The following is a 17,905-nucleotide window of genomic DNA, read 5'->3' on the forward strand; positions in this document are numbered from 1 at the left end:
TGGAGCACCTGGCGGCTACATGCACCCCCCAGATCCCACACAAACCCGGGATGCTGACCGCTCCAGGCGGGGGGAAGGCAGGCAGAGATGGAGAGATGAGAGCCAGACCTCGGGGGATGGACGCAGGAGGGACGTTGGAAGGGAGGGAGGGAGGGAGGGAGGGACGGAGGGACGGAGAGAGGGAGGGAGTGGGGAACGGAGGGAAAGACGGAGCGACGGAGGGACGGGGGGGGGGGCGGGCGGGAGGGAGCAAGGGTCAGAGGGACTCCGGCAGGGAGGAAAAGCGGTCTCCGGCCTCCAGCAGCAACAGGGCCGCCCCTCCCCCACGCCCCCGCGCGCCGGGGGAAAAAAGGCGAGCGCCCAGCGCGGGCAGAGGGCGGGGCCCACGGCCGCCGCGTGGGCCGGCGGGGCACTCATTCCCCGAGGAACGGGCCATGTCCGCCAAGGCGAAAGACCCAGACTCGGGTGGCCGTCCGGTTTTCACCCGCATGGTTTGCCGACCTCCCATCCCCAGGCTGAGCCCTGCAATGCAGCGCGAGGCGGGCAGCCCCGTCCACACAGGAGTCACACTCAGGACGACTGAGGCACGAATCGGGATTCCACGTTGCTTTGCCGTCTGCCGGGGGGGGGGGTCGGGTGCTCACGTCTCTGAAGCCCCCGGAAGCCTGACCGTGCTGACTGTTTGATTCCCGAGCTCTGCGGAGACCCAGAATCTTCCAGGGAGGCGTGGAACGCCAGCACCGTGCCTTCGCTCTACTCGCCTGTTTCCAGGGCGGGCCACGGTGGAGACTCCCCCTACCTTGCGTTGCGTGATGCAGGCATCCGTGGTCAGGCCGCGACGCCGGGGATGCAGTCTTTCTCCGGGGTGTCGCTCCGCCCTTCCGCGTGGAAGTGAACGCGACCCACACACCTGCGTGTGTGAGCCTGTGATGACAACGGCGACAACCACGGGCACGGCCTCCTTCCCGGGGAGAGGGCCCGGAAAACTCAAGACTCTCACGGAGGTCCAGTTCCACACTCCACTCCACCCTTCCGGGCTGGCTTCTCCCTGCTGAAGACGCCCGCGGAGCCCCGAGAGCGGCTTCCAGTCCCCGCAGAATCCCTGGAGAGGCCCAGAGAGCCAGCCCCTGAAGCCCGCCCCCCGCCCCCTCCCCCCTCCCCCCACCCCACTCCCCACCCCACTCCCCACCTCCCGGGCTTCTCCGGCCCCACCCACACCCAGGCCACAGTGACCTGGGCCCTGTGGGTCCCGGCTTCCGAGGGCGAGGGCGGGCTGGCCCTGGGCTCCTCCTGCATTCCTGAAGGGGTGGAGCCTGTGGGCCTTTATAAGGGCCGCTGGCCGGCTGGGCCGGCCTCCTGGCTGGACCTGCTCGCCCTGCACAGGCCGACTGAGGGGCACGGGAGCCCGCCGGCCTCTCTCTGCCCGTGTCTGTCCGCGGAATTCCGGCCAGGTCTCCCCGCGATGGCTCTCCCGACACCTGGAGACGGCGCCCTCCCGGCGGAGGCCCGAGGACGAGGACGGCGAAGGAGACTCGTTTGGACCCCGAGCCAGAGGGAGGCCCTGCGAGCCTGCTTTGAGCGGAACCCGTACCCGGGCATCGCCACCAGGGAAGAGCTGGCCCGGGCCATCGGCATTCCGGAGCCCAGGGTCCAGATTTGGTTTCAGAACGAGAGATCACGCCAGCTGAGGCAGCACCGGCGGGAATCTCGGCCCTGGCCCGGGAAACGCGGCCCGCAAGAAGGCAGGCGAAAGCGGACCGCCGTCACCCGGTCCCAGACCGCCCTGCTCCTGCGAGCCTTCCAGCAGGATCGCTTTCCGGGCATCGCCACCCGGGAAGAACTGGCCAGAGAGACGGGCCTCCCGGAGTCCCGGATTCAGATTTGGTTTCAGAACCGGAGGGCCAGGCACCCAGGCCAGGGTGGCGGGGCACCGGCGCACGCAGGCGGCCTGTGCGACGCGGCCCCCGGCGGGTGTCTCCCCGCCCCCTCGCCGTTGGCCTTCGCCCACACCGGGGCGTGGGGAACGGGGCTTCCCGCGCCCCACGTGCCCTGCGCGCCCTGGACTCTCCCACCGGGGGCTTTCGCGAGCCAGGGAGCAGGGGCCATCGCCCCGCTGCAGCCCGGCCAGGCCGCGCAGGCAGCGGGGATCCCCCATCCAGCCCCGGCAGGCGGGGATTGGGAACTTTCCTACGCTGCCCTGGCGACTCCGGAAGGGGCGCTCTCCCACCCTCAGACCCCCCGGGGGTGGCCTCCGCGCCCGAGCCAATGGCGGGGGGACCAGGACCCGCAGCACCACAGCCTGCCGGGCCCTTGCTCGGTGGGACAGCCCGGGCCCGCCGGAGCTGAGCCGCAGGGCCAGGGTGTGCTCGCGCCGCCCACGTCCCAGGGGAGTCCGTGGTGGGGCTGGGGCCAGGGGCCCCAGGTCGCCGGGGCGGCGTGGGAGCCCCAAATCGGGGCAGCTCCACCTCCGGGGCCCGCGCCCCGGGAGGCCTCCGCGGGGCAGGAGCAGATGCAAGCCGTCCGGGCGCCCTCCCCGCCGCTCCAGGAGCCTGGGCGCTCGTCTGCACTCCCCTCCAGCCTGCTGGATGAGCTCCTGGAGACCCCCGAGTTTCTGCAGCAGGCGCAACCTCTGCTAGAAACGGAGGCCCCGACGGAGCTGCAGGACGTGGGAGAGCCCGCTTGGCTGGAACCGCTACTCCTCAGCGAGGAGGAATACCGGGCTCTGCTGGAGGAGCTTTAGGACGCGGGGTTGGGACGGGATCGGGGGCGGGGCGGTGGCCTCCCTTTGGCGGTGGGCACCGGGCTCGGTGTGGAGAGGCCTGTTTTCCCTCCGGGCTGAGCAGCCTGGCATTCCTGCCTTCCGGGTCTGGGCGCGGCGGCGGCGGCGGCGGCGGCGGCCGGAGACTCCACACCGAGGAGAACTGAGCATCCCGGGGATTCCAGAGCCGGCCCAGGTTCCAGGAGGGGGGACCGTCTACTGCGCATGCGCGGGTGTGCGGGCAGCGGCCTAGGCTCTGGGAGCGGCCCCGGCAGAGCTCTCATGCTTTTCCACCACCCGACCCCCGCCCGATGCCCCACCCCACTCCCCAACGCGGCGCGCACACACACACCCACACACACGCACCCCCCGACACACCCACACAACCACACCCCCACACACCCAAACACACCACCCCCACCCCCACCCCCACCACGACCGCCAGCAGCACCACCGTGTTCTGCACTGGGCTGCTGGTTGGAGACCTCCATGCCCCGAAACACCGGGCCCGGGCAGCGTCCGGGCCTGCTCTCCCTCCGGCGGCTCGCCTCCTCTGTGCCTCCGCTCCACCGTCACTCGCCCACCCGTGCCCCTGCCGCCTTCCCCGCCGTCGGCATGGAGCACCTGGCGGCTACATGCACCCCCCAGATCCCACACAAACCCGGGATGCTGACCGCTCCAGGCGGGGGGAAGGCAGGCAGAGATGGAGAGATGAGAGCCAGACCTCGGGGGATGGACGCAGGAGGGACGTTGGAAGGGAGGGAGGGAGGGAGGGAGGGAGGGAGGGAGGGAGGGACGGATGGACGGAGAGAGGGAGGGAGTGGGGAACGGAGGGAAAGACGGAGCGACGGAGGGACGGGGGGGGGGGGCGGGCGGGAGGGAGCAAGGGTCAGAGGGACTCCGGCAGGGAGGAAAAGCGGTCTCCGGCCTCCAGCAGCAACAGGGCCGCCCCTCCCCCACGCCCCCGCGCGCCGGGGGAAAAAAGGCGAGCGCCCAGCGCGGGCAGAGGGCGGGGCCCACGGCCGCCGCGTGGGCCGGCGGGGCACTCATTCCCCGAGGAACGGGCCATGTCCGCCAAGGCGAAAGACCCAGACTCGGGTGGCCGTCCGGTTTTCACCCGCATGGTTTGCCGACCTCCCATCCCCAGGCTGAGCCCTGCAATGCAGCGCGAGGCGGGCAGCCCCGTCCACACAGGAGTCACACTCAGGACGACTGAGGCACGAATCGGGATTCCACGTTGCTTTGCCGTCTGCCGGGGGGGGGGGGGTCGGGTGCTCACGTCTCTGAAGCCCCCGGAAGCCTGACCGTGCTGACTGTTTGATTCCCGAGCTCTGCGGAGACCCAGAATCTTCCAGGGAGGCGTGGAACGCCAGCACCGTGCCTTCGCTCTACTCGCCTGTTTCCAGGGCGGGCCACGGTGGAGACTCCCCCTACGTTGCGTTGCGTGATGCAGGCATCCGTGGTCAGGCCGCGACGCCGGGGATGCAGTCTTTCTCCGGGGTGTCGCTCCGCCCTTCCGCGTGGAAGTGAACGCGACCCACACACCTGCGTGTGTGAGCCTGTGATGACAACGGCGACAACCACGGGCACGGCCTCCTTCCCGGGGAGAGGGCCCGGAAAACTCAAGACTCTCACGGAGGTCCAGTTCCACACTCCACTCCACCCTTCCGGGCTGGCTTCTCCCTGCTGAAGACGCCCGCGGAGCCCCGAGAGCGGCTTCCAGTCCCCGCAGAATCCCTGGAGAGGCCCAGAGAGCCAGCCCCTGAAGCCCGCCCCCCGCCCCCTCCCCCCTCCCCCCACCCCACTCCCCACCCCACTCCCCACCTCCCGGGCTTCTCCGGCCCCACCCACACCCAGGCCACAGTGACCTGGGCCCTGTGGGTCCCGGCTTCCGAGGGCGAGGGCGGGCTGGCCCTGGGCTCCTCCTGCATTCCTGAAGGGGTGGAGCCTGTGGGCCTTTATAAGGGCCGCTGGCCGGCTGGGCCGGCCTCCTGGCTGGACCTGCTCGCCCTGCACAGGCCGACTGAGGGGCACGGGAGCCCGCCGGCCTCTCTCTGCCCGTGTCTGTCCGCGGAATTCCGGCCAGGTCTCCCCGCGATGGCTCTCCCGACACCTGGAGACGGCGCCCTCCCGGCGGAGGCCCGAGGACGAGGACGGCGAAGGAGACTCGTTTGGACCCCGAGCCAGAGGGAGGCCCTGCGAGCCTGCTTTGAGCGGAACCCGTACCCGGGCATCGCCACCAGGGAAGAGCTGGCCCGGGCCATCGGCATTCCGGAGCCCAGGGTCCAGATTTGGTTTCAGAACGAGAGATCACGCCAGCTGAGGCAGCACCGGCGGGAATCTCGGCCCTGGCCCGGGAAACGCGGCCCGCAAGAAGGCAGGCGAAAGCGGACCGCCGTCACCCGGTCCCAGACCGCCCTGCTCCTGCGAGCCTTCCAGCAGGATCGCTTTCCGGGCATCGCCACCCGGGAAGAACTGGCCAGAGAGACGGGCCTCCCGGAGTCCCGGATTCAGATTTGGTTTCAGAACCGGAGGGCCAGGCACCCAGGCCAGGGTGGCGGGGCACCGGCGCACGCAGGCGGCCTGTGCGACGCGGCCCCCGGCGGGTGTCTCCCCGCCCCCTCGCCGTTGGCCTTCGCCCACACCGGGGCGTGGGGAACGGGGCTTCCCGCGCCCCACGTGCCCTGCGCGCCCTGGACTCTCCCACCGGGGGCTTTCGCGAGCCAGGGAGCAGGGGCCGTCGCCCCGCTGCAGCCCGGCCAGGCCGCGCAGGCAGCGGGGATCCCCCATCCAGCCCCGGCAGGCGGGGATTGGGAACTTTCCTACGCTGCCCTGGCGACTCCGGAAGGGGCGCTCTCCCACCCTCAGACCCCCCGGGGGTGGCCTCCGCGCCCGAGCCAATGGCGGGGGGACCAGGACCCGCAGCACCACAGCCTGCCGGGCCCTTGCTCGGTGGGACAGCCCGGGCCCGCCGGAGCTGAGCCGCAGGGCCAGGGTGTGCTCGCGCCGCCCACGTCCCAGGGGAGTCCGTGGTGGGGCTGGGGCCAGGGGCCCCAGGTCGCCGGGGCGGCGTGGGAGCCCCAAATCGGGGCAGCTCCACCTCCGGGGCCCGCGCCCCGGGAGGCCTCCGCGGGGCAGGAGCAGATGCAAGCCGTCCGGGCGCCCTCCCCGCCGCTCCAGGAGCCTGGGCGCTCGTCTGCACTCCCCTCCAGCCTGCTGGATGAGCTCCTGGAGACCCCCGAGTTTCTGCAGCAGGCGCAACCTCTGCTAGAAACGGAGGCCCCGACGGAGCTGCAGGACGTGGGAGAGCCCGCTTGGCTGGAACCGCTACTCCTCAGCGAGGAGGAATACCGGGCTCTGCTGGAGGAGCTTTAGGACGCGGGGTTGGGACGGGATCGGGGGCGGGGCGGTGGCCTCCCTTTGGCGGTGGGCACCGGGCTCGGTGTGGAGAGGCCTGTTTTCCCTCCGGGCTGAGCAGCCTGGCATTCCTGCCTTCCGGGTCTGGGCGCGGCGGCGGCGGCGGCGGCGGCGGCCGGAGACTCCACACCGAGGAGAACTGAGCATCCCGGGGATTCCAGAGCCGGCCCAGGTTCCAGGAGGGGGGACCGTCTACTGCGCATGCGCGGGTGTGCGGGCAGCGGCCTAGGCTCTGGGAGCGGCCCCGGCAGAGCTCTCATGCTTTTCCACCACCCGACCCCCGCCCGATGCCCCACCCCACTCCCCAACGCGGCGCGCACACACACACCCACACACACGCACCCCCCGACACACCCACACAACCACACCCCCACACACCCAAACACACCACCCCCACCCCCACCCCCACCACGACCGCCAGCAGCACCACCGTGTTCTGCACTGGGCTGCTGGTTGGAGACCTCCATGCCCCGAAACACCGGGCCCGGGCAGCGTCCGGGCCTGCTCTCCCTCCGGCGGCTCGCCTCCTCTGTGCCTCCGCTCCACCGTCACTCGCCCACCCGTGCCCCTGCCGCCTTCCCCGCCGTCGGCATGGAGCACCTGGCGGCTACATGCACCCCCCAGATCCCACACAAACCCGGGATGCTGACCGCTCCAGGCGGGGGGAAGGCAGGCAGAGATGGAGAGATGAGAGCCAGACCTCGGGGGATGGACGCAGGAGGGACGTTGGAAGGGAGGGAGGGAGGGAGGGAGGGAGGGAGGGAGGGAGGGACGGATGGACGGAGAGAGGGAGGGAGTGGGGAACGGAGGGAAAGACGGAGCGACGGAGGGACGGGGGGGGGGGGGCGGGCGGGAGGGAGCAAGGGTCAGAGGGACTCCGGCAGGGAGGAAAAGCGGTCTCCGGCCTCCAGCAGCAACAGGGCCGCCCCTCCCCCACGCCCCCGCGCGCCGGGGGAAAAAAGGCGAGCGCCCAGCGCGGGCAGAGGGCGGGGCCCACGGCCGCCGCGTGGGCCGGCGGGGCACTCATTCCCCGAGGAACGGGCCATGTCCGCCAAGGCGAAAGACCCAGACTCGGGTGGCCGTCCGGTTTTCACCCGCATGGTTTGCCGACCTCCCATCCCCAGGCTGAGCCCTGCAATGCAGCGCGAGGCGGGCAGCCCCGTCCACACAGGAGTCACACTCAGGACGACTGAGGCACGAATCGGGATTCCACGTTGCTTTGCCGTCTGCCGGGGGGGGGGGGGTCGGGTGCTCACGTCTCTGAAGCCCCCGGAAGCCTGACCGTGCTGACTGTTTGATTCCCGAGCTCTGCGGAGACCCAGAATCTTCCAGGGAGGCGTGGAACGCCAGCACCGTGCCTTCGCTCTACTCGCCTGTTTCCAGGGCGGGCCACGGTGGAGACTCCCCCTACGTTGCGTTGCGTGATGCAGGCATCCGTGGTCAGGCCGCGACGCCGGGGATGCAGTCTTTCTCCGGGGTGTCGCTCCGCCCTTCCGCGTGGAAGTGAACGCGACCCACACACCTGCGTGTGTGAGCCTGTGATGACAACGGCGACAACCACGGGCACGGCCTCCTTCCCGGGGAGAGGGCCCGGAAAACTCAAGACTCTCACGGAGGTCCAGTTCCACACTCCACTCCACCCTTCCGGGCTGGCTTCTCCCTGCTGAAGACGCCCGCGGAGCCCCGAGAGCGGCTTCCAGTCCCCGCAGAATCCCTGGAGAGGCCCAGAGAGCCAGCCCCTGAAGCCCGCCCCCCGCCCCCTCCCCCCTCCCCCCACCCCACTCCCCACCCCACTCCCCACCTCCCGGGCTTCTCCGGCCCCACCCACACCCAGGCCACAGTGACCTGGGCCCTGTGGGTCCCGGCTTCCGAGGGCGAGGGCGGGCTGGCCCTGGGCTCCTCCTGCATTCCTGAAGGGGTGGAGCCTGTGGGCCTTTATAAGGGCCGCTGGCCGGCTGGGCCGGCCTCCTGGCTGGACCTGCTCGCCCTGCACAGGCCGACTGAGGGGCACGGGAGCCCGCCGGCCTCTCTCTGCCCGTGTCTGTCCGCGGAATTCCGGCCAGGTCTCCCCGCGATGGCTCTCCCGACACCTGGAGACGGCGCCCTCCCGGCGGAGGCCCGAGGACGAGGACGGCGAAGGAGACTCGTTTGGACCCCGAGCCAGAGGGAGGCCCTGCGAGCCTGCTTTGAGCGGAACCCGTACCCGGGCATCGCCACCAGGGAAGAGCTGGCCCGGGCCATCGGCATTCCGGAGCCCAGGGTCCAGATTTGGTTTCAGAACGAGAGATCACGCCAGCTGAGGCAGCACCGGCGGGAATCTCGGCCCTGGCCCGGGAAACGCGGCCCGCAAGAAGGCAGGCGAAAGCGGACCGCCGTCACCCGGTCCCAGACCGCCCTGCTCCTGCGAGCCTTCCAGCAGGATCGCTTTCCGGGCATCGCCACCCGGGAAGAACTGGCCAGAGAGACGGGCCTCCCGGAGTCCCGGATTCAGATTTGGTTTCAGAACCGGAGGGCCAGGCACCCAGGCCAGGGTGGCGGGGCACCGGCGCACGCAGGCGGCCTGTGCGACGCGGCCCCCGGCGGGTGTCTCCCCGCCCCCTCGCCGTTGGCCTTCGCCCACACCGGGGCGTGGGGAACGGGGCTTCCCGCGCCCCACGTGCCCTGCGCGCCCTGGACTCTCCCACCGGGGGCTTTCGCGAGCCAGGGAGCAGGGGCCGTCGCCCCGCTGCAGCCCGGCCAGGCCGCGCAGGCAGCGGGGATCCCCCATCCAGCCCCGGCAGGCGGGGATTGGGAACTTTCCTACGCTGCCCTGGCGACTCCGGAAGGGGCGCTCTCCCACCCTCAGACCCCCCGGGGGTGGCCTCCGCGCCCGAGCCAATGGCGGGGGGACCAGGACCCGCAGCACCACAGCCTGCCGGGCCCTTGCTCGGTGGGACAGCCCGGGCCCGCCGGAGCTGAGCCGCAGGGCCAGGGTGTGCTCGCGCCGCCCACGTCCCAGGGGAGTCCGTGGTGGGGCTGGGGCCAGGGGCCCCAGGTCGCCGGGGCGGCGTGGGAGCCCCAAATCGGGGCAGCTCCACCTCCGGGGCCCGCGCCCCGGGAGGCCTCCGCGGGGCAGGAGCAGATGCAAGCCGTCCGGGCGCCCTCCCCGCCGCTCCAGGAGCCTGGGCGCTCGTCTGCACTCCCCTCCAGCCTGCTGGATGAGCTCCTGGAGACCCCCGAGTTTCTGCAGCAGGCGCAACCTCTGCTAGAAACGGAGGCCCCGACGGAGCTGCAGGACGTGGGAGAGCCCGCTTGGCTGGAACCGCTACTCCTCAGCGAGGAGGAATACCGGGCTCTGCTGGAGGAGCTTTAGGACGCGGGGTTGGGACGGGATCGGGGGCGGGGCGGTGGCCTCCCTTTGGCGGTGGGCACCGGGCTCGGTGTGGAGAGGCCTGTTTTCCCTCCGGGCTGAGCAGCCTGGCATTCCTGCCTTCCGGGTCTGGGCGCGGCGGCGGCGGCGGCGGCGGCGGCCGGAGACTCCACACCGAGGAGAACTGAGCATCCCGGGGATTCCAGAGCCGGCCCAGGTTCCAGGAGGGGGGACCGTCTACTGCGCATGCGCGGGTGTGCGGGCAGCGGCCTAGGCTCTGGGAGCGGCCCCGGCAGAGCTCTCATGCTTTTCCACCACCCGACCCCCGCCCGATGCCCCACCCCACTCCCCAACGCGGCGCGCACACACACACCCACACACACGCACCCCCCGACACACCCACACAACCACACCCCCACACACCCAAACACACCACCCCCACCCCCACCCCCACCACGACCGCCAGCAGCACCACCGTGTTCTGCACTGGGCTGCTGGTTGGAGACCTCCATGCCCCGAAACACCGGGCCCGGGCAGCGTCCGGGCCTGCTCTCCCTCCGGCGGCTCGCCTCCTCTGTGCCTCCGCTCCACCGTCACTCGCCCACCCGTGCCCCTGCCGCCTTCCCCGCCGTCGGCATGGAGCACCTGGCGGCTACATGCACCCCCCAGATCCCACACAAACCCGGGATGCTGACCGCTCCAGGCGGGGGGAAGGCAGGCAGAGATGGAGAGATGAGAGCCAGACCTCGGGGGATGGACGCAGGAGGGACGTTGGAAGGGAGGGAGGGAGGGAGGGAGGGAGGGAGGGAGGGAGGGAGGGACGGATGGACGGAGAGAGGGAGGGAGTGGGGAACGGAGGGAAAGACGGAGCGACGGAGGGACGGGGGGGGGGGCGGGCGGGAGGGAGCAAGGGTCAGAGGGACTCCGGCAGGGAGGAAAAGCGGTCTCCGGCCTCCAGCAGCAACAGGGCCGCCCCTCCCCCACGCCCCCGCGCGCCGGGGGAAAAAAGGCGAGCGCCCAGCGCGGGCAGAGGGCGGGGCCCACGGCCGCCGCGTGGGCCGGCGGGGCACTCATTCCCCGAGGAACGGGCCATGTCCGCCAAGGCGAAAGACCCAGACTCGGGTGGCCGTCCGGTTTTCACCCGCATGGTTTGCCGACCTCCCATCCCCAGGCTGAGCCCTGCAATGCAGCGCGAGGCGGGCAGCCCCGTCCACACAGGAGTCACACTCAGGACGACTGAGGCACGAATCGGGATTCCACGTTGCTTTGCCGTCTGCCGGGGGGGGGGGGGGTCGGGTGCTCACGTCTCTGAAGCCCCCGGAAGCCTGACCGTGCTGACTGTTTGATTCCCGAGCTCTGCGGAGACCCAGAATCTTCCAGGGAGGCGTGGAACGCCAGCACCGTGCCTTCGCTCTACTCGCCTGTTTCCAGGGCGGGCCACGGTGGAGACTCCCCCTACGTTGCGTTGCGTGATGCAGGCATCCGTGGTCAGGCCGCGACGCCGGGGATGCAGTCTTTCTCCGGGGTGTCGCTCCGCCCTTCCGCGTGGAAGTGAACGCGACCCACACACCTGCGTGTGTGAGCCTGTGATGACAACGGCGACAACCACGGGCACGGCCTCCTTCCCGGGGAGAGGGCCCGGAAAACTCAAGACTCTCACGGAGGTCCAGTTCCACACTCCACTCCACCCTTCCGGGCTGGCTTCTCCCTGCTGAAGACGCCCGCGGAGCCCCGAGAGCGGCTTCCAGTCCCCGCAGAATCCCTGGAGAGGCCCAGAGAGCCAGCCCCTGAAGCCCGCCCCCCGCCCCCTCCCCCCTCCCCCCACCCCACTCCCCACCCCACTCCCCACCTCCCGGGCTTCTCCGGCCCCACCCACACCCAGGCCACAGTGACCTGGGCCCTGTGGGTCCCGGCTTCCGAGGGCGAGGGCGGGCTGGCCCTGGGCTCCTCCTGCATTCCTGAAGGGGTGGAGCCTGTGGGCCTTTATAAGGGCCGCTGGCCGGCTGGGCCGGCCTCCTGGCTGGACCTGCTCGCCCTGCACAGGCCGACTGAGGGGCACGGGAGCCCGCCGGCCTCTCTCTGCCCGTGTCTGTCCGCGGAATTCCGGCCAGGTCTCCCCGCGATGGCTCTCCCGACACCTGGAGACGGCGCCCTCCCGGCGGAGGCCCGAGGACGAGGACGGCGAAGGAGACTCGTTTGGACCCCGAGCCAGAGGGAGGCCCTGCGAGCCTGCTTTGAGCGGAACCCGTACCCGGGCATCGCCACCAGGGAAGAGCTGGCCCGGGCCATCGGCATTCCGGAGCCCAGGGTCCAGATTTGGTTTCAGAACGAGAGATCACGCCAGCTGAGGCAGCAGGGAATCTCGGCCCTGGCCCGGGAAACGCGGCCCGCAAGAAGGCAGGCGAAAGCGGACCGCCGTCACCCGGTCCCAGACCGCCCTGCTCCTGCGAGCCTTCCAGCAGGATCGCTTTCCGGGCATCGCCACCCGGGAAGAACTGGCCAGAGAGACGGGCCTCCCGGAGTCCCGGATTCAGATTTGGTTTCAGAACCGGAGGGCCAGGCACCCAGGCCAGGGTGGCGGGGCACCGGCGCACGCAGGCGGCCTGTGCGACGCGGCCCCCGGCGGGTGTCTCCCCGCCCCCTCGCCGTTGGCCTTCGCCCACACCGGGGCGTGGGGAACGGGGCTTCCCGCGCCCCACGTGCCCTGCGCGCCCTGGACTCTCCCACCGGGGGCTTTCGCGAGCCAGGGAGCAGGGGCCGTCGCCCCGCTGCAGCCCGGCCAGGCCGCGCAGGCAGCGGGGATCCCCCATCCAGCCCCGGCAGGCGGGGATTGGGAACTTTCCTACGCTGCCCTGGCGACTCCGGAAGGGGCGCTCTCCCACCCTCAGACCCCCCGGGGGTGGCCTCCGCGCCCGAGCCAATGGCGGGGGGACCAGGACCCGCAGCACCACAGCCTGCCGGGCCCTTGCTCGGTGGGACAGCCCGGGCCCGCCGGAGCTGAGCCGCAGGGCCAGGGTGTGCTCGCGCCGCCCACGTCCCAGGGGAGTCCGTGGTGGGGCTGGGGCCAGGGGCCCCAGGTCGCCGGGGCGGCGTGGGAGCCCCAAATCGGGGCAGCTCCACCTCCGGGGCCCGCGCCCCGGGAGGCCTCCGCGGGGCAGGAGCAGATGCAAGCCGTCCGGGCGCCCTCCCCGCCGCTCCAGGAGCCTGGGCGCTCGTCTGCACTCCCCTCCAGCCTGCTGGATGAGCTCCTGGAGACCCCCGAGTTTCTGCAGCAGGCGCAACCTCTGCTAGAAACGGAGGCCCCGACGGAGCTGCAGGACGTGGGAGAGCCCGCTTGGCTGGAACCGCTACTCCTCAGCGAGGAGGAATACCGGGCTCTGCTGGAGGAGCTTTAGGACGCGGGGTTGGGACGGGATCGGGGGCGGGGCGGTGGCCTCCCTTTGGCGGTGGGCACCGGGCTCGGTGTGGAGAGGCCTGTTTTCCCTCCGGGCTGAGCAGCCTGGCATTCCTGCCTTCCGGGTCTGGGCGCGGCGGCGGCGGCGGCGGCGGCGGCGGCCGGAGACTCCACACCGAGGAGAACTGAGCATCCCGGGGATTCCAGAGCCGGCCCAGGTTCCAGGAGGGGGGACCGTCTACTGCGCATGCGCGGGTGTGCGGGCAGCGGCCTAGGCTCTGGGAGCGGCCCCGGCAGAGCTCTCATGCTTTTCCACCACCCGACCCCCGCCCGATGCCCCACCCCACTCCCCAACGCGGCGCGCACACACACACCCACACACACGCACCCCCCGACACACCCACACAACCACACCCCCACACACCCAAACACACCACCCCCACCCCCACCCCCACCACGACCGCCAGCAGCACCACCGTGTTCTGCACTGGGCTGCTGGTTGGAGACCTCCATGCCCCGAAACACCGGGCCCGGGCAGCGTCCGGGCCTGCTCTCCCTCCGGCGGCTCGCCTCCTCTGTGCCTCCGCTCCACCGTCACTCGCCCACCCGTGCCCCTGCCGCCTTCCCCGCCGTCGGCATGGAGCACCTGGCGGCTACATGCACCCCCCAGATCCCACACAAACCCGGGATGCTGACCGCTCCAGGCGGGGGGAAGGCAGGCAGAGATGGAGAGATGAGAGCCAGACCTCGGGGGATGGACGCAGGAGGGACGTTGGGGAGGAGGGAGGGAGGGAGGGAGGGAGGGAGGGAGGGACGGATGGACGGAGAGAGGGAGGGAGTGGGGAACGGAGGGAAAGACGGAGCGACGGAGGGACGGGGGGGGGGGGCGGGCGGGAGGGAGCAAGGGTCAGAGGGACTCCGGCAGGGAGGAAAAGCGGTCTCCGGCCTCCAGCAGCAACAGGGCCGCCCCTCCCCCACGCCCCCGCGCGCCGGGGGAAAAAAGGCGAGCGCCCAGCGCGGGCAGAGGGCGGGGCCCACGGCCGCCGCGTGGGCCGGCGGGGCACTCATTCCCCGAGGAACGGGCCATGTCCGCCAAGGCGAAAGACCCAGACTCGGGTGGCCGTCCGGTTTTCACCCGCATGGTTTGCCGACCTCCCATCCCCAGGCTGAGCCCTGCAATGCAGCGCGAGGCGGGCAGCCCCGTCCACACAGGAGTCACACTCAGGACGACTGAGGCACGAATCGGGATTCCACGTTGCTTTGCCGTCTGCCGGGGGGGGGGGGGTCGGGTGCTCACGTCTCTGAAGCCCCCGGAAGCCTGACCGTGCTGACTGTTTGATTCCCGAGCTCTGCGGAGACCCAGAATCTTCCAGGGAGGCGTGGAACGCCAGCACCGTGCCTTCGCTCTACTCGCCTGTTTCCAGGGCGGGCCACGGTGGAGACTCCCCCTACGTTGCGTTGCGTGATGCAGGCATCCGTGGTCAGGCCGCGACGCCGGGGATGCAGTCTTTCTCCGGGGTGTCGCTCCGCCCTTCCGCGTGGAAGTGAACGCGACCCACACACCTGCGTGTGTGAGCCTGTGATGACAACGGCGACAACCACGGGCACGGCCTCCTTCCCGGGGAGAGGGCCCGGAAAACTCAAGACTCTCACGGAGGTCCAGTTCCACACTCCACTCCACCCTTCCGGGCTGGCTTCTCCCTGCTGAAGACGCCCGCGGAGCCCCGAGAGCGGCTTCCAGTCCCCGCAGAATCCCTGGAGAGGCCCAGAGAGCCAGCCCCTGAAGCCCGCCCCCCGCCCCCTCCCCCCTCCCCCCACCCCACTCCCCACCCCACTCCCCACCTCCCGGGCTTCTCCGGCCCCACCCACACCCAGGCCACAGTGACCTGGGCCCTGTGGGTCCCGGCTTCCGAGGGCGAGGGCGGGCTGGCCCTGGGCTCCTCCTGCATTCCTGAAGGGGTGGAGCCTGTGGGCCTTTATAAGGGCCGCTGGCCGGCTGGGCCGGCCTCCTGGCTGGACCTGCTCGCCCTGCACAGGCCGACTGAGGGGCACGGGAGCCCGCCGGCCTCTCTCTGCCCGTGTCTGTCCGCGGAATTCCGGCCAGGTCTCCCCGCGATGGCTCTCCCGACACCTGGAGACGGCGCCCTCCCGGCGGAGGCCCGAGGACGAGGACGGCGAAGGAGACTCGTTTGGACCCCGAGCCAGAGGGAGGCCCTGCGAGCCTGCTTTGAGCGGAACCCGTACCCGGGCATCGCCACCAGGGAAGAGCTGGCCCGGGCCATCGGCATTCCGGAGCCCAGGGTCCAGATTTGGTTTGGTTTCAGAACGAGAGATCACGCCAGCTGAGGCAGCACCGGCGGGAATCTCGGCCCTGGCCCGGGAAACGCGGCCCGCAAGAAGGCAGGCGAAAGCGGACCGCCGTCACCCGGTCCCAGACCGCCCTGCTCCTGCGAGCCTTCCAGCAGGATCGCTTTCCGGGCATCGCCACCCGGGAAGAACTGGCCAGAGAGACGGGCCTCCCGGAGTCCCGGATTCAGATTTGGTTTCAGAACCGGAGGGCCAGGCACCCAGGCCAGGGTGGCGGGGCACCGGCGCACGCAGGCGGCCTGTGCGACGCGGCCCCCGGCGGGTGTCTCCCCGCCCCCTCGCCGTTGGCCTTCGCCCACACCGGGGCGTGGGGAACGGGGCTTCCCGCGCCCCACGTGCCCTGCGCGCCCTGGACTCTCCCACCGGGGGCTTTCGCGAGCCAGGGAGCAGGGGCCGTCGCCCCGCTGCAGCCCGGCCAGGCCGCGCAGGCAGCGGGGATCCCCCATCCAGCCCCGGCAGGCGGGGATTGGGAACTTTCCTACGCTGCCCTGGCGACTCCGGAAGGGGCGCTCTCCCACCCTCAGACCCCCCGGGGGTGGCCTCCGCGCCCGAGCCAATGGCGGGGGGACCAGGACCCGCAGCACCACAGCCTGCCGGGCCCTTGCTCGGTGGGACAGCCCGGGCCCGCCGGAGCTGAGCCGCAGGGCCAGGGTGTGCTCGCGCCGCCCACGTCCCAGGGGAGTCCGTGGTGGGGCTGGGGCCAGGGGCCCCAGGTCGCCGGGGCGGCGTGGGAGCCCCAAATCGGGGCAGCTCCACCTCCGGGGCCCGCGCCCCGGGAGGCCTCCGCGGGGCAGGAGCAGATGCAAGCCGTCCGGGCGCCCTCCCCGCCGCTCCAGGAGCCTGGGCGCTCGTCTGCACTCCCCTCCAGCCTGCTGGATGAGCTCCTGGAGACCCCCGAGTTTCTGCAGCAGGCGCAACCTCTGCTAGAAACGGAGGCCCCGACGGAGCTGCAGGACGTGGGAGAGCCCGCTTGGCTGGAACCGCTACTCCTCAGCGAGGAGGAATACCGGGCTCTGCTGGAGGAGCTTTAGGACGCGGGGTTGGGACGGGATCGGGGGCGGGGCGGTGGCCTCCCTTTGGCGGTGGGCACCGGGCTCGGTGTGGAGAGGCCTGTTTTCCCTCCGGGCTGAGCAGCCTGGCATTCCTGCCTTCCGGGTCTGGGCGCGGCGGCGGCGGCGGCGGCGGCGGCGGCCGGAGACTCCACACCGAGGAGAACTGAGCATCCCGGGGATTCCAGAGCCGGCCCAGGTTCCAGGAGGGGGGACCGTCTACTGCGCATGCGCGGGTGTGCGGGCAGCGGCCTAGGCTCTGGGAGCGGCCCCGGCAGAGCTCTCATGCTTTTCCACCACCCGACCCCCGCCCGATGCCCCACCCCACTCCCCAACGCGGCGCGCACACACACACCCACACACACGCACCCCCCGACACACCCACACAACCACACCCCCACACACCCAAACACACCACCCCCACCCCCACCCCCACCACGACCGCCAGCAGCACCACCGTGTTCTGCACTGGGCTGCTGGTTGGAGACCTCCATGCCCCGAAACACCGGGCCCGGGCAGCGTCCAGGCCTGCTCTCCCTCCGGCGGCTCGCCTCCTCTGTGCCTCCGCTCCACCGTCACTCGCCCACCCGTGCCCCTGCCGCCTTCCCCGCCGTCGGCATGGAGCACCTGGCGGCTACATGCACCCCCCAGATCCCACACAAACCCGGGATGCTGACCGCTCCAGGCGGGGGGAAGGCAGGCAGAGATGGAGAGATGAGAGCCAGACCTCGGGGGATGGACGCAGGAGGGACGTTGGAAGGGAGGGAGGGAGGGAGGGAGGGACGGAGGGACGGAGAGAGGGAGGGAGTGGGGAACGGAGGGAAAGACGGAGCGACGGAGGGACGGGGGGGGGCGGGCGGGAGGGAGCAAGGGTCAGAGGGACTCCGGCAGGGAGGAAAAGCGGTCTCCGGCCTCCAGCAGCAACAGGGCCGCCCCTCCCCCACGCCCCCGCGCGCCGGGGGAAAAAAGGCGAGCGCCCAGCGCGGGCAGAGGGCGGGGCCCACGGCCGCCGCGTGGGCCGGCGGGGCACTCATTCCCCGAGGAACGGGCCATGTCCGCCAAGGCGAAAGACCCAGACTCGGGTGGCCGTCCGGTTTTCACCCGCATGGTTTGCCGACCTCCCATCCCCAGGCTGAGCCCTGCAATGCAGCGCGAGGCGGGCAGCCCCGTCCACACAGGAGTCACACTCAGGACGACTGAGGCACGAATCGGGATTCCACGTTGCTTTGCCGTCTGCCGGGGGGGGGGGTCGGGTGCTCACGTCTCTGAAGCCCCCGGAAGCCTGACCGTGCTGACTGTTTGATTCCCGAGCTCTGCGGAGACCCAGAATCTTCCAGGGAGGCGTGGAACGCCAGCACCGTGCCTTCGCTCTACTCGCCTGTTTCCAGGGCGGGCCACGGTGGAGACTCCCCCTACGTTGCGTTGCGTGATGCAGGCATCCGTGGTCAGGCCGCGACGCCGGGGATGCAGTCTTTCTCCGGGGTGTCGCTCCGCCCTTCCGCGTGGAAGTGAACGCGACCCACACACCTGCGTGTGTGAGCCTGTGATGACAACGGCGACAACCACGGGCA

The 17,905-nt window shown here is 71.4% G+C and overlaps 3 protein-coding genes and 1 pseudogene across 3 annotated transcripts; all 4 read left to right on the forward strand.

Annotated features, from left to right (window-relative positions):
* The first annotated feature begins 1,462 nt into the window (after window positions 1-1,462).
* LOC140709412 (double homeobox protein 4C-like) lies at window positions 1,463-2,740 on the forward strand. Its single transcript, XM_073008163.1, has one exon. It carries the CDS (start codon window positions 1,463-1,465, stop codon window positions 2,738-2,740), a length of 1,278 nt encoding a protein of 425 aa, XP_072864264.1.
* Window positions 2,741-4,855: 2,115 nt separating this feature from the next.
* Window positions 4,856-6,133, forward strand: LOC140709413 (double homeobox protein 4C-like). The gene has a single exon (XM_073008164.1). The coding sequence runs from the start codon at window positions 4,856-4,858 to the stop codon at window positions 6,131-6,133; it is 1,278 nt and encodes a 425-aa protein (XP_072864265.1).
* A 2,116-nt stretch (window positions 6,134-8,249) lies between these two features.
* LOC140709414 (double homeobox protein 4C-like) lies at window positions 8,250-9,527 on the forward strand. Its single transcript, XM_073008165.1, has one exon. The coding sequence runs from the start codon at window positions 8,250-8,252 to the stop codon at window positions 9,525-9,527; it is 1,278 nt and encodes a 425-aa protein (XP_072864266.1).
* Window positions 9,528-13,735: 4,208 nt separating this feature from the next.
* LOC140709330 (uncharacterized) lies at window positions 13,736-16,212 on the forward strand (annotated as a pseudogene).
* The last annotated feature ends 1,693 nt before the right edge of the window (window positions 16,213-17,905 follow it).

This window comes from Chlorocebus sabaeus, chromosome 20 (genome assembly GCF_047675955.1).
Source record: "Chlorocebus sabaeus isolate Y175 chromosome 20, mChlSab1.0.hap1, whole genome shotgun sequence".
NCBI lineage: Eukaryota > Metazoa > Chordata > Mammalia > Primates > Cercopithecidae > Chlorocebus > Chlorocebus sabaeus.